The 12489-nt window shown below is 43.1% G+C and overlaps 2 protein-coding genes across 4 annotated transcripts in view; one reads left to right on the top strand and one right to left on the bottom strand.

The window, feature by feature from the left end:
* The window catches only part of lama5 (laminin, alpha 5), a 90462-nt gene extending 84337 nt beyond the window's left edge, over nucleotides 1-6125 (top strand). For both annotated transcript variants that reach the window (XM_084016215.1, XM_084016214.1), the window contains exons 72-80: nucleotides 586-718; nucleotides 853-1007; nucleotides 1530-1722; nucleotides 1906-2043; nucleotides 2205-2364; nucleotides 2452-2582; nucleotides 2697-2790; nucleotides 2877-2996; nucleotides 4269-6125. In XM_084016215.1, the coding sequence (XP_083872341.1) occupies nucleotides 586-718; nucleotides 853-1007; nucleotides 1530-1722; nucleotides 1906-2043; nucleotides 2205-2364; nucleotides 2452-2582; nucleotides 2697-2790; nucleotides 2877-2996; nucleotides 4269-4417 (1273 nt within the window). In that variant the 3' untranslated portion in view covers nucleotides 4418-6125. The remainder of the gene's footprint in view (nucleotides 1-585; nucleotides 719-852; nucleotides 1008-1529; nucleotides 1723-1905; nucleotides 2044-2204; nucleotides 2365-2451; nucleotides 2583-2696; nucleotides 2791-2876; nucleotides 2997-4268) is intronic.
* An 81-nt stretch (nucleotides 6126-6206) lies between these two features.
* Nucleotides 6207-12429, bottom strand: LOC311017701 (proteasomal ubiquitin receptor ADRM1-like). 2 transcript variants are annotated; one of them, XM_084016227.1, is made up of 10 exons: nucleotides 12280-12429; nucleotides 10699-10939; nucleotides 9049-9165; nucleotides 8390-8600; nucleotides 7983-8064; nucleotides 7768-7904; nucleotides 7522-7656; nucleotides 7282-7439; nucleotides 6801-6903; nucleotides 6207-6679 (listed from the first exon to the last, which is right to left on the bottom strand). In XM_084016227.1, exons 2-10 carry the CDS (start codon nucleotides 10906-10908, stop codon nucleotides 6588-6590), a joined length of 1245 nt encoding a protein of 414 aa, XP_083872353.1. In that variant the 5' UTR covers nucleotides 10909-10939; nucleotides 12280-12429; the 3' UTR covers nucleotides 6207-6587. The 2 variants fall into 2 exon arrangements, with proteins under 2 accessions (XP_083872353.1, XP_083872354.1); XM_084016228.1 differs by having other exon boundaries at nucleotides 7983-8061.
* Nucleotides 12430-12489: the final 60 nt, after the last annotated feature.

Here is a 12489-nt window from a genome sequence, read left to right as displayed (position 1 = left end):
ATTTCATTTCATATAGATAGCCTTGACTCATCATATTAAGGACAATCCTGGAGATTTATACTCAGCTTCTCCTTCTTTGCATAATTCACACAACCTGCTGTTCTTGAGTGCTTTTAAATCTTCATTGGCCTGAGGAAGGATTCCTGTTCTCAACTCTGCAACTAAAGTAATGCTATTACAATCCAGTGCTATAATTGTGCTTCATTTAAATATGTGTTTGGAATTTTAGTTTTAATAAGATATATTTGATCCATTGTTCTTCTTTTTGTAATTGTGTTCATGCTACATGATAAATGTAATTCAGCTTCCTCTAATATGTCTCTTATGTGTCTCTAATGTGTCTCTAATGTGTCTCTAATGTGTCTATAATATGTCTCTAATGTGTCTCTAATGTGTCTCTAATATGTCTCTAATATGTCTCTTATGTGTCTCTAATATGTCTCTAATGTGTCTCTAATGTGTCTCTAATATGTCTCTAATGTGTCTCTAATATGTCTCTAATGTGTCTCTAATATGTCTCTAAAATGTCTCTAATGTGTCTCTAATGTGTCTCTAATGTGTCTCTAATGTGTCTCTCGTCCTCAGGGAATCAAGTTCACAGATGGTTTTGAACCTGCTGAAAGTGAAAGAAAACATCAACGTTCCTCTCGACTGTCCCGCTGCCAAAAAAGCTCAGCAGATTGTTGCAGCCAAGTCCAAACACGGCAGCAAACCCAAGGTACACACACACATACACACACACACACACACACACATACACACAGAGCAAATTCTGCATTTCCAATAAATACACCTCAGTAATGCCCAGTAATAAACCTACAATAAATGTAAAACTCACCTTCTATCTCTCAGGGAAAGCAGAAGAAGCCGTCCGGGTCTCGCAGCCGTAACACCAGGGAGTCCTGCCAGGGGGAGCCGTCGGGCCGGGAGGCCGGAGCAACGCACTTCAGCGGCTCCACACACAGCTACCAGAGATACGACGCTCTGCCCAGCTCCCTCAGCTCAATGTGAGTGTTCTAACACGCAGGATTAAGTTTTGGAAATTTTTTCTATAGAGCCATACTTGCCTTCGGCCACTCAAAGTGCTGCAAACTACATTGACCACTGATGATACCTGCTCATCGGGATTGAATCTAAATGCTCAGTCACACACACTCACACACCAGTATCTATATACCAGTAAAGCAGTCCACCAATGTACCAGTATTGGGGTTGAGTGTCTTGCCAACACACCTGGAGAGAGGGGGATCGAACCATTACGATCCCTGAACGACCTCCTCTGCCATAATGACCACACTGTAATATCTCAACACCTATTTGTTTGGTTGTCATGACAATGTACACAATCATATCTGCCATGAATTGTGAATAGTTATTCATAAGTTACGTAAAAAAAAGTGAATCAGCTAAAGAGTAAATACAGAGCTGTTTGACACAAGCAATGACATTTCAACTTCTTTTTATTTTTTATTAATTAATCAAATTAATTTAGCTTTAATGTTTAATGACCTCTCCCTCTCTCTTTGCAGACCTCACATCTCAATGGCAGTGAGGATCAACTCCTCTCACGGTGTGGTGCTGTACACAGCCGGCAGGCAGCGCGGCGCCGCCGTGATGTCACTCAGCGTGTCAGATGGACACCTGCTGCTTTTGTTGGACGGAGGAAAGAAGAAGGTCAGCCTGCGCAGCCGCAAGAAGTACGACGACGACCAGTGGCACACGGTGAGGTCGCACGCCAGGGTCTGGCTCTGCTGAGGAACGGAACGTCTCATCATTTTACATTTATATGCCATTGAATTGTGGAATAGTATGGATACTCACTCTGTCACTGCCAGGGTTGTATAACAACTGTGTCTGATCCGCCTGAATATCTCACACACTCTGTCTCTGTATTTGTCACTTCAGGTGTTTATAAAGCGTGAAGGAGAGAAGATCAGTCTGCTGGTGGACGGCATCAGCGCTCAGTCTAAGAAAATCCCAGGAGGAGACAAGACTCGTCTCGCCGGGCCTTTATATGTCGGAGGAGTCCCCCCCTCACTGGCGGTAAAATAGTCCCACTACTTCTTATTCTTAACGCTGATAAATACAAATAAAACACAGGTTGTAAAAAGCTGACATTTCCTGAAGTGATTAGTAATGAATGTGAGACAGAAAAGCACCTTCATCACACATCTATTCTTCATGTGTTTTCTTCTAAACCTCAGGCTCCGGGCTCTGGTGGCTTCGTCGGTTGTGTTAGGGGCCTGACGCTGGAGGAAGCCCCCGCAGGAAGCCCCACTCACAGCCAGGGGACGGTGCCCTGCTTCCAGAGCCCTCTACAGCCCGGAGCATATTTCTCTGGCCAGGGAGGACACATCGCAATAGGTCCTTATCTTCACTCTTCTTCAGTCATCAGTCACTATCCATCTCCTTGTTTGAGTCTTCCTGACTGAAGGTGCTCTCTTCCTGCAGATGAGTCCTTAGTTCTGGGTCGAGATCTGGAAATCCAATTGGCGGTTCGGCCTGTCTCGGATTCTGGGCTACTGTTGCATGCTGGAACATCAGCAGACCAACGCCTGAGTGTGGTCCTCAGCATGGGAAAGGTGAGATGACACCAATGAGGGTTTCAACACCAACTGGAGACTATTTTTGTCCTTGTAAAAGAATTACGATCAAAGAGAATACTAATAATTGAACTGCGTTGTGTACGTGTGTAGGTGACTGTTTCATTAAACAGCGGCAAGGGTGAGTTCTCCACCTCCCTAACCCCTGAGGAACCTCTATGTAATGGACGCTGGCACACAATCACAGGTGGGTTTACCGCAACGAGTTATTCGCCACTGCATTGTTGTCCTGTTGTCAAACTCAGCTAATGATGACGGTCTGTGCGTCTCCAGTGGTGAAGAAGAACAATGTCCTGCAGCTCCACGTCGATGCAGCCAGCGAGCACAGCGTTGGCCCCAAACAGAGCCGCTCTGCAGGGGCCAAAGATACCGTTTACCTTGGAGGGGTACCTGGTGAGTACACACATTCACCATTCTTTTTGCACTTTCTCCTGGTCCTCTTTCATTATTTTGTATGTTCAAAAAGTACTTTTGGAGTTAGGTGGAGCGGGTGGGAGCTGAGCTCCCATCGAGTGAGGACCGGCTCCCATGAACGCAGTTAACTCAGATATCTGTGGGGGTCTCTGAAAATACAGCAGCATAATATTTTAATTACAAATAAAGCTATTTTCCCTTCTACTTCATGGAGTCATATTGACGTTTAAGATAAAGAGCTTGACACGACAAGTAATAAGAGGAGCCTAAACGTGTAGTAAAGCATTGTGAATGCAGCGTGCCACTATAGGTGCAAACTATCAATTTGAAAGCTTTTCAACAAAAAAATAAAAAGATCTGTTTGTATGCATACAGTGTGTGTGTGTGTGTGTGTGTGTGTGTGTGTGTGTGTGTGTGTGTGTGTGTGTGTGTGTGTGTGTGTGTGTGTGTGTGTGTGTGTGTCACATGTAGCCTAACGTAGCCGTCACTAAAGTCGCACCAATTTCATTATAGCCTATATTTACTTACACATCTACAGTGTTTTTTTTTATTTTTTAGATGAAATCAGAACTCGAGCCCTGGTCTCAAGTCCCCCTTTCTGCTGTACAGACTCAGAGTGGACGTGTGTCTGTTTACCAAGACACACACACACAAGCTGCCCTGACATGAGGCGTGCCCTAAAAATACTTTAAAGGAGCAGCTGTACTTTTCATTCATGCAGTTTCCGTTTCCGTTGACACAAGTGGATGTTCTGATTGGCTGGTTGGGGTTGATGAGTTGGAGCTGCATGGTTGTTAGCAGGAGTGTGGGGTGTTTTCTGTCCATCTGTACGTTTATCCGGTCTATTCTTGTGAACGGGATATCTCAGGGACGCCTGGAAGGAATTTCTTCAAATATGGCAAATGTACATCTGGACTCAAGATCAACTGATTAGATTTAGGTGGTCAAAGGTCACTGTGACCTCACATCGGTCCCATTCTCGTGATGGCTCTATTTCAGAAAACACCTTGGACAACATCCAGTTGCAGTCACATATGTACTGAATAGAATTTGTTGGTCAAAGGACAGTGTAACCTCACAACACAGAAGAATGTATGCTAATTATGATTTAACTATCTAATAGGATAAAATGATGAAGGGGTGACATTTTGCACGGACGTGGATGTAAACTACAACGTGACGGGTTGGCGGAGGCATACAACCGCCGGGCGGTAATGCTAGTTTAACATGTTGCTTGTCTCTGTCCACCAGATGGCGTCACAGTTCCTGGTCTACCTGCAGGGTTGCCGGCCTTCCACGGCTGCATCCGCCAGGCGACCATCAACCACAGACCTGCCATGTTGTCCAAACCCCTCGCTGTGCACGGAGGTGTGGGAACGCTGGGCTGCCCACATGTGTAAAAACCCAACACAGTCTTACCTTCACATTCCCAGAGTACAAATTACTGGTGGTGGGTGTCATGTTACTGTAGCTAATTTAAAATATATATTAATATTTATTTTCTATTTTCAGAAAAATGTATATTTTATATTTTACAGTTTGTCGTTGCAATATTGGATTGTTTTTGTGCTACAGGGTGCTATAACAACTGACACATAGAGATGCACTGATACTAGACTGACCGCTACAAGACATCAAATAAACCCTCAAATCAGCAATAGATTGTGTAGTATATTGTAAATAAATGCAGCTAGATTTTTCTTGCTTTTGGAAACAAATTGTGAAACATAAGTGCTGTCCATCATCAAAACAAATATTCCTGAATTTGCATTTTATATATTCAAGTTAATGATATGTCCAGCTTTGTATGGTGCATCTCTAGCAGAGAATGTTAAGAATACCTAGTGAGTCGGTACACTGAACACTGATGTATTAACACCCTCAGGCAGTGCGGATGGGCAATGTTACCTGTGACTGGACTTCTGGGAATATCAGACTTAATTAAGTCTCAGTGACGCAAAGATGAACACATTATTATTTAACACCAAAAAAGGTATAAGAGTATTTACCAGTGGTTTAATGTAACTAAACACATTAACACGAGTACTTTACTTGAGTACGTATTTGAGTCACTTTGAATATTTCTATATGATGCTAGTTCAGAGGTTTTCAGAGGTTCGTCCAATCTTGGAACAACAGGCATTTCAGCTCCTTAACACTGTCTTTGTTGAACTGGTGTCTTGATTATATTGCTTAATCCATCTCAAAAAGAAAAGTTAAACCGAACAAACATTTTGGTACAATAAATTCAACTGTAACTTCAGTTTCAGAGCAAAAACTACACTGATGTTTAAAGAGAGGTTTAAATGTAATTGCTCTTCGTTTGTGTGTGATCTGGTTAAAAAGAAAGTTCAGAGATGAAGACGTTTGGGGCATTGTACTGGTTAACCCAGCAATACATGTCTTAGGACTTTTTTTTGTTTGGTGTAGCCTGAAGTTGTGTCAAACAGCAACATTAGGCTACCGTGACTCAACTGTTGAGTGTCTACAGGATCAAATAAAATAACCAACAGTATCCTGTAATTGTGTGAAACTAAGCAAGTATACCAATCCTTGTCTTAGGACTACTGTCAGCCTTTGAAAACTCCCGTCCTAGTCTAAACTTCTTCTCCACTACTAAAAAGCAACCATCATTAAGTCTACTTTCTCCTCATCCTCACACATAATCTAGAACGGTTCCATCAACCTTGATTATGCTGCATTCAGGTCAATGTTAGAGTATTTGTTTTGTCTGAGAGCTCTAATTTATGCGTTAGTCAAAGTCAATCAATCGAGGTAATTAAACCCAAATTTTATGAATATAGTACTATATTGTCACAGTATTTTCCTTGTAAATCGTCACCAAGGGATCAACTCCTATATGAAACGAGAAAACAAACCTAAGCATCCCATCTGTCAGCTTGTTTCCAGGTTCAGGCAGCGTTTCCCATCTCTATTCTGTCATAAATGTAAACATGTACCAAACATGAGTGTGTGTGAAGCTTGTATGTAATATAACCACTTTTTAAAAAATATATATCACAGAAAGAATAAGCTGTTCCTCCCCTCACTCCCAGCCCCCCATGTGTTGTAAATGTATTTTTAAATAAAGTGTTTTTAAAATACAAACTAACGTCTTAAGTGTTTGTTCCTCCATCTGCAAAAGATACGCCTTGAAGGAAGTTCTTTTTGTTTGCTAATAGGATTTTTTTTATTGAGTGAATCACAATAAAAACGCCTGAGAGTATCAGTGCTCAGTCAGGCTCTGACAGTCAATACTGTGAAAACAGAAGGAAAACTTAATCAAACTTAAGGCTCAGTTCCCCCACCCCATCCCCCTCTTTTCACAAACGCACTCCTTACAGCATAAAAGGAAATAACAGCTGTTGATAAAACAGTAAGTAGTAGTGACAGTGAAAATTGGCCTTAAACAGCTCTACTAAACTGTGCTGTTCGTCCTGAGTGAAGAGAAGAGTGCTGCCTTTGGTATACACAAGTGTAAGACTACATGAAACGAGAGGTGGAGAAGGAAGAAGTAGTAAGGTACAGAGAAGGAAAAGGAATCTCAGATTTCACTTGGCAGTGTGAGCCCTAATCCAGACACATGTCCTTGTCATCATCCTCCTTCTTCTCTTTGGAGTCTCCTTTACTTTCTTGCATGGCTTTGGCAAACGCCTCCACATCTGACAGGAAGACAAAATACATGTATAAATATAACTGACGTACTAATATAAGTACTCAAGAAAATATGGTTATAAAACAGAACATTTTTTCCAAGTATATCTGATATTGTGTGGGTCTCACCTCCTCGGTTGGCGGCGTCCACGGCTTCTGCCGGCAAACCAAACTGACTCATGAGAGGACCAAGCTGCCCAGAGGCCAAGGCACTGCTGAACATACTCATGGACTGAAGGAGGGAGGAAGCAGAGACACTGGGCTTGATTCAGCACTGACGTTAAGCTGCAGCAATAAACATACCTAAAGCCTAATTTATAAGACTCTCCTTGTGCTCTACCTACACCTAATTATCTCAAATCAGGTGTGTGGAATCACTCAGGAGATTGTGAACACGTTTTTTAACTAATCAGTTGTACAGATGAGATGATATATCAGATTATACAAGGTCCTCATTAGTGCATAATAAAGACAGCCTTGATATTGTTATTGTCTGTGATTCTCAAGACAAACATTTTCATAAATCTGTTCCTCCACAGAGGGTCGGAGGTTTGAAGTTGTTACTCCACAAGATATTCTTTTCCTCCACTTCACTTTGTGTTTCTGTTACCTGTTGGAACTGAGGCGAGTTGATCGTGCTCTGAATCTCCTCAGCACTCTGCAGTAAACTTTCTCCACTGGGGAGGAAGGGCAGGAGTCTCTGCTGGACCTCAGTATTGGTCAGGATGGGAGCCATCATCTCCGGGGTGCAAACGCTTGCCAAGTCCACTGGAGAACAGAGGAACCCCGTCAGTCACATTTAATGAATACTCTTGGATTTACTCTATTCTCGCTTATTCTAGTCAATCACCTGCTGCTCCCTGAGCAGCTGATGCTGCTGGGACATTCATGGTGGCAAGGATGCTCTGAAGGTCACTGAGCTGGATGGGCTGGTGGGAGGACGGGCTTCCAACAGAGGCTGGAGCCAGTGGGGTCTGAGCTGAGGCTGCAAATGAGAAAGAGATGTGATACTCTCGCTTTTCAACTCTTGATTTTAAAGGTTGATTCTTAATTGTTAGAGAAATTACACGTAATAACAGTACTGCACTTTGTGTACCTGGTGTGGAAGGAGCAACAGTAGTGGGGGAGACAGCGGAGGCGGCCGGAGTCACAGGGGTGGTGGAGGCCTGAGAGGAACTCTGTCTGGGGGTTCCTCCTGATGAAGGAGTGGCAGCTACTGACTGACTACGAGAGCTGAGAAGGAGAGGGTGAAGGTAAGGGAAGAGGATTTATTGTATTTTTACACATACCTACGTCTGTGCTCCGTCTTACCTGGATGATGAGCTGCTGGTAGCTGCTCCTCCACTTCCCAGCAAGTTGGCAAGTCCTGGTCCTGCTAGAGCTCCCAGACCTCCTTAGACAAACACAAACAAATCAAAAAGGGTCTAAATTGATGTCTGATTCTTATTGAAAACACATAAAGCAGCTGTGAGCTTCACATAACGTTTTTATTAAAAGAATGCAAAAATAGGCAAGAAAGGCAGTACTGGGAATGCATGTGTCTTTGCCTTCTTTGGTCTTTTTAGACAGCAGGCCACATATAGTCAAATTTCTTGAAACTTTAAAATTGTTTATGGTTATTTCTTGAATAAGACGTCCCTTCTCTTAGCAGAAGTCTCTGCTGTGGTGAATGTCAAGATTTAGACATTTCTAAGAAATAAGAAATACATTATGCTTACCCAGTCCTCCCAGTCCTGTCGGTCCGATCAGCTGCATCAGCTGGTTGTGGCTCATATTCCCCAGCAGGTTTTGCAGGCCTCCCTCTCCTCCAAGCGCAGAGAGTTCATGGCCGCTGCCGCCTCCGCTTCCTGCTGCTCCAGGAATGGGAGGGTTGTTCAGGTACTCATTCACCTTACGACAATACTCATCATCCTTGTCAGACTTTGGCTCCTATTGGAGATGAGACAAGCAGGCATGAAGTTAATAACTGAACTCTCCACAGACCAAATGAATAGGCTTTGTTCTGGCTGAGTTCTTCCGAGGCTGGTTTCACAACAACAAAAAGGTAAAACAACAAAAAGACACAAAAAACTCACCGTAAATTGAATTAATTGTGCTTAAATCTCTGTTTCATAAGTGACCAAATTCAAACAAGACATGAATCCAATGGATCCATAAACAAATGCATGACAAATGATACTGGACAGAAATCCACATCCTGTCATCATCTGAGTGTAAAAATAATGTAGTGTAATTACTGCCTCCTGCTTTATTTTACCACTGAACTTCATCTCTATGAACTTCAAATCGGCTTGCACTCAAATGGATACAGATGTCATGCATGCCATCTCCATTTCTCCTCCCTTTAGAAAGAATATAAGGGGCATCTTCCTCTCACCTGCATCCAGAAGAACAGTCTCTTGGATCCAGCCTTGAACTTCAGCACAAAGACACGTCCAGTAGTGCACTGGCTCACCTTCTTGAATTCACAGTCATCTGGGAAGATGATCAGGTCCTGGAAAAGGAAAGCCACAACATCAGACATTCAAGAGACAGAGAGGTGGGAACATTAAAGTTGCTCTGCCATAACAAATCATCATCTGCCAAATACCGAAATGTAAAACCGAGGCAGTAGAATCAATGCTGCAGCTCTGAAAAAAAGACAGTCAAGTTGCTTGTTCTGTGGAAGAGTGCAGAAGTAACAGAAAAGGGCAAATTAACAAACAAGAGTTGTTTTTATTACAGGTCTGCTGCCTCTGCCCTTTTGTGGAATGTATAACATGAAGATTGTAACAACATCTGTTACTCTTGAGTTTTTTTCAAAATGTGCACACCACATCACACCAGCTGTCATAATCTTTGCTGATTATTTCCATATATAACCCTCAGAAAAGAATGTTGTTTACTGCAAGCCTGCACCATTAAGTACAGGGTCTATCCAAGTTCTAGTTGACCAATCTGTTTGCTTCGTAGGTGGGATCTTATTTGTTAATGGAGTCAACTTGTTGGTCTTAAAATTCTACTTAGCCACAGACCTAAAATCAACACATAACTAACAAAGCACAGGCAAATGCACTCCCACTAGCATCACTGATTGCTTAAAGCAGTGCCAGCTTGAGGCGTAAGCAAACAGGGTTAAGGTTAGGACTAGGCCCCATAAAAGCTTAGGCAGGCACTTAAAGTATATGCCGCTAGAGTCCGAACAATAGTTTCAAAAGCTATACTCAACAAAAATATAAACGCACAAACTTGAAATGGTGAACAAAAATAGAATGTCATGACATTTGCTCAGATTCTTGATGCATTTGTTTATGGAATGATTTGTTTTGCTCAAACCCAGTAGTCCGGTGTCACTTGGCCACTCCTATTGACTACAATCTCAGATTGAGTATTTCAACTCACGAGAGTCATGGAGCATGGCAGAGTGGTGGTCAATATACGTGACCAGTACACAGACACAGACCAAAATGTGGACTTTTGTCACTTGTCAATATGCCACAGATGTCACAAATCACGAGGGAGCGTGCCATTGGCATGCTGAGTGCTGGGTTGAGCGTTACAGCTGTGGCAACACAACTGAATGTGCATCATTCCACTGTCAGCCGCCTGTGGACTCGTTTCAGAGAGACTGGAACGACAGCGAACCGTGCACATGCCCGCCGGCCACGTGTTACCACGCCCGCTCAGGACTGGTACATGTGGCTCCAGCACCTCCGTGATCGGTTCTGCCCAGCGACCAGAACTGGCGGTGAGACTGTTGGTCTGCACAACAGGCGGATTTCAGCGCAGACAGTCAGGAACCCACGTTGTTGAAGTTTGTGAACTTGGATCATCGACCCCCATTGTGTTCTTCCTGCCATTACTCCAGGACTTTTGTTATTTTTGGATAGTTACTCTGTTTTGTCACATAACAATAACTACAAGTTTTTCTTCGTGTGTTTATATTTTTGTTGAGAGTAAATACATAGAAACGTGCTCAAATATTAAAACAAGTTTTGACAAAATGTTACATCAAAGTAACAAAAGTTAATAGTTTAATGTTACTCACATCATCCACATTCACAGTCGTCCTGTCCTTCCAGCAGAAGTGAATCAGTGAGTCGTCGGATTGCTGGATGTACACCGTGCCCTTGCGTTTGTCCGGTGTCACTGTGTTCCCTTTCAAGGTCATTTTCCCGGCACGAAACTCCACCAGGTACTTGCTGGAGCTTCCCCTAGAGCCACTCACTAAGCTTGGAAAAAGAGCGCCTGACGACATCTTTAGATCTCGTTGTGAACAAGCCTGAATCCTGGAGGAAAAGAAAAAGGTCAGGCTTGCAACACCATAGTTTACACACATTTTACTGTGGTGTGATTTATATTGATACGAGTAACAAATCTACAAAGAGGCCAGGGCTCCAGACTAAATCTTTACATAGTTTGCACTGGTGCGGCCTAAGACCGGATCGAAAGACCGGCCGCACCCGCCTGGATGTATGTTAGACTACCATATGCGTGAGGACTTAGAAAAAATAAAGTTATGGATGGGGTCAGTGTGGAGGAGAGTGAGTCCGCATGAGGTGGCCTAAGACCGGATCGAAAGACCGGCCGCACCCGCCTGGATGTATGTTAGACTGCCCAACTGTTTCATTTAGGTGCACATCTCCGTGGTGGTACACACATCTCTGCCTCACTGTTCATGCTGGTTTTGATGATTCATGTGCTTCTTGGTGACGAGCTAACAACTTGCAAATCAATGTCTGCCACAAGGAAATGTGCGTTCACTCACAGCTACTATAACTGCTGGCTAGCAAACAACAGCACAGCCTCCCACAAGTGTATAAACGTGTGTAGTGGTTTGGTGCTTGCATATGGACTGTTACAGAGGCAAGTTGGTCGGTCTCGTCCACATGGAGGTGTAGGTGTCCTGTAAAACCCGACCATCATGGGGCTATGGACTAATCCATAAAACGGACCTGTGTCAATGGAATGGATTTTTGAATCTTACTTCTAACCACTAGATGGTGGTGTTGCGTTTCTTATGTTTCTCAAGCAAGAACTCTCATACTGGTACTGACACTCACACATACACCACACGTACACACTTTAGTTTGAAATAGGCCATTCTGCATAATGAGTACTTTTACTTTAGTTACTTTATTTCAGTGATACTAATTTTGTACTATTACATGGGTAAGATTTTGAATGCAGGACTTAATGTTGACGTTACTTGTAACAAAGTAATTTTACACTATGGTATTTTTGCTGAAGTACCAATAGATTGGAGTACTTTGACTGTAACGTAAGTTAGCCATTCCGTACCGTTTAAAAAGTTAAACGTGATATCTGACCGTATCAATACTATTGCAGTATAATATTAAAGTCCCAGGGGTGTGGTGTTGTTCGTTTAAAAGAAGTACTTACAACCGTCAACCAACTAGCTAGCGTTAGCTGCGCGGAGTTCTGGCTTTGTCAAGCTGGTTGTCAATGCTAACGTTAGCCCGTGACTTGGCTAAACCATGAGCGACGAAGGCCAAACTTACAATTTATCAGCGAGGAAAAGTAAATCAAAATTTGGAAACAATGGCTAGCTGTGTATAAACGCACTTTCAGGTGAAATTGAGTTTGCAGATGAATCGTGTTCATATACCTGAAATTGTGTTGGCAGAGTTGATCAACTTTTTCTTCTTTACGTTGCTTACTAGCAAAGATGCTCAATGTTAACGCCTGTTACTGGGAACGAAGCGGACTTCCTGTTTGAGTCGTGAGCGCGCCTGCTGTCACCGCGAACGAGCTTTGGAGAAGAGGGCGGGTGAGTGAGTGGGAGGGAGGGTTTCCGCGCGACCGTACCGAGTCCGCT

This window comes from Eutrigla gurnardus (assembly GCF_963514095.1).
Source record: "Eutrigla gurnardus genome assembly, chromosome: 8".
Taxonomy (NCBI): Eukaryota; Metazoa; Chordata; class Actinopteri; order Perciformes; family Triglidae; genus Eutrigla; species Eutrigla gurnardus.
This window is presented reverse-complemented; position numbering and strand designations above follow the sequence as displayed.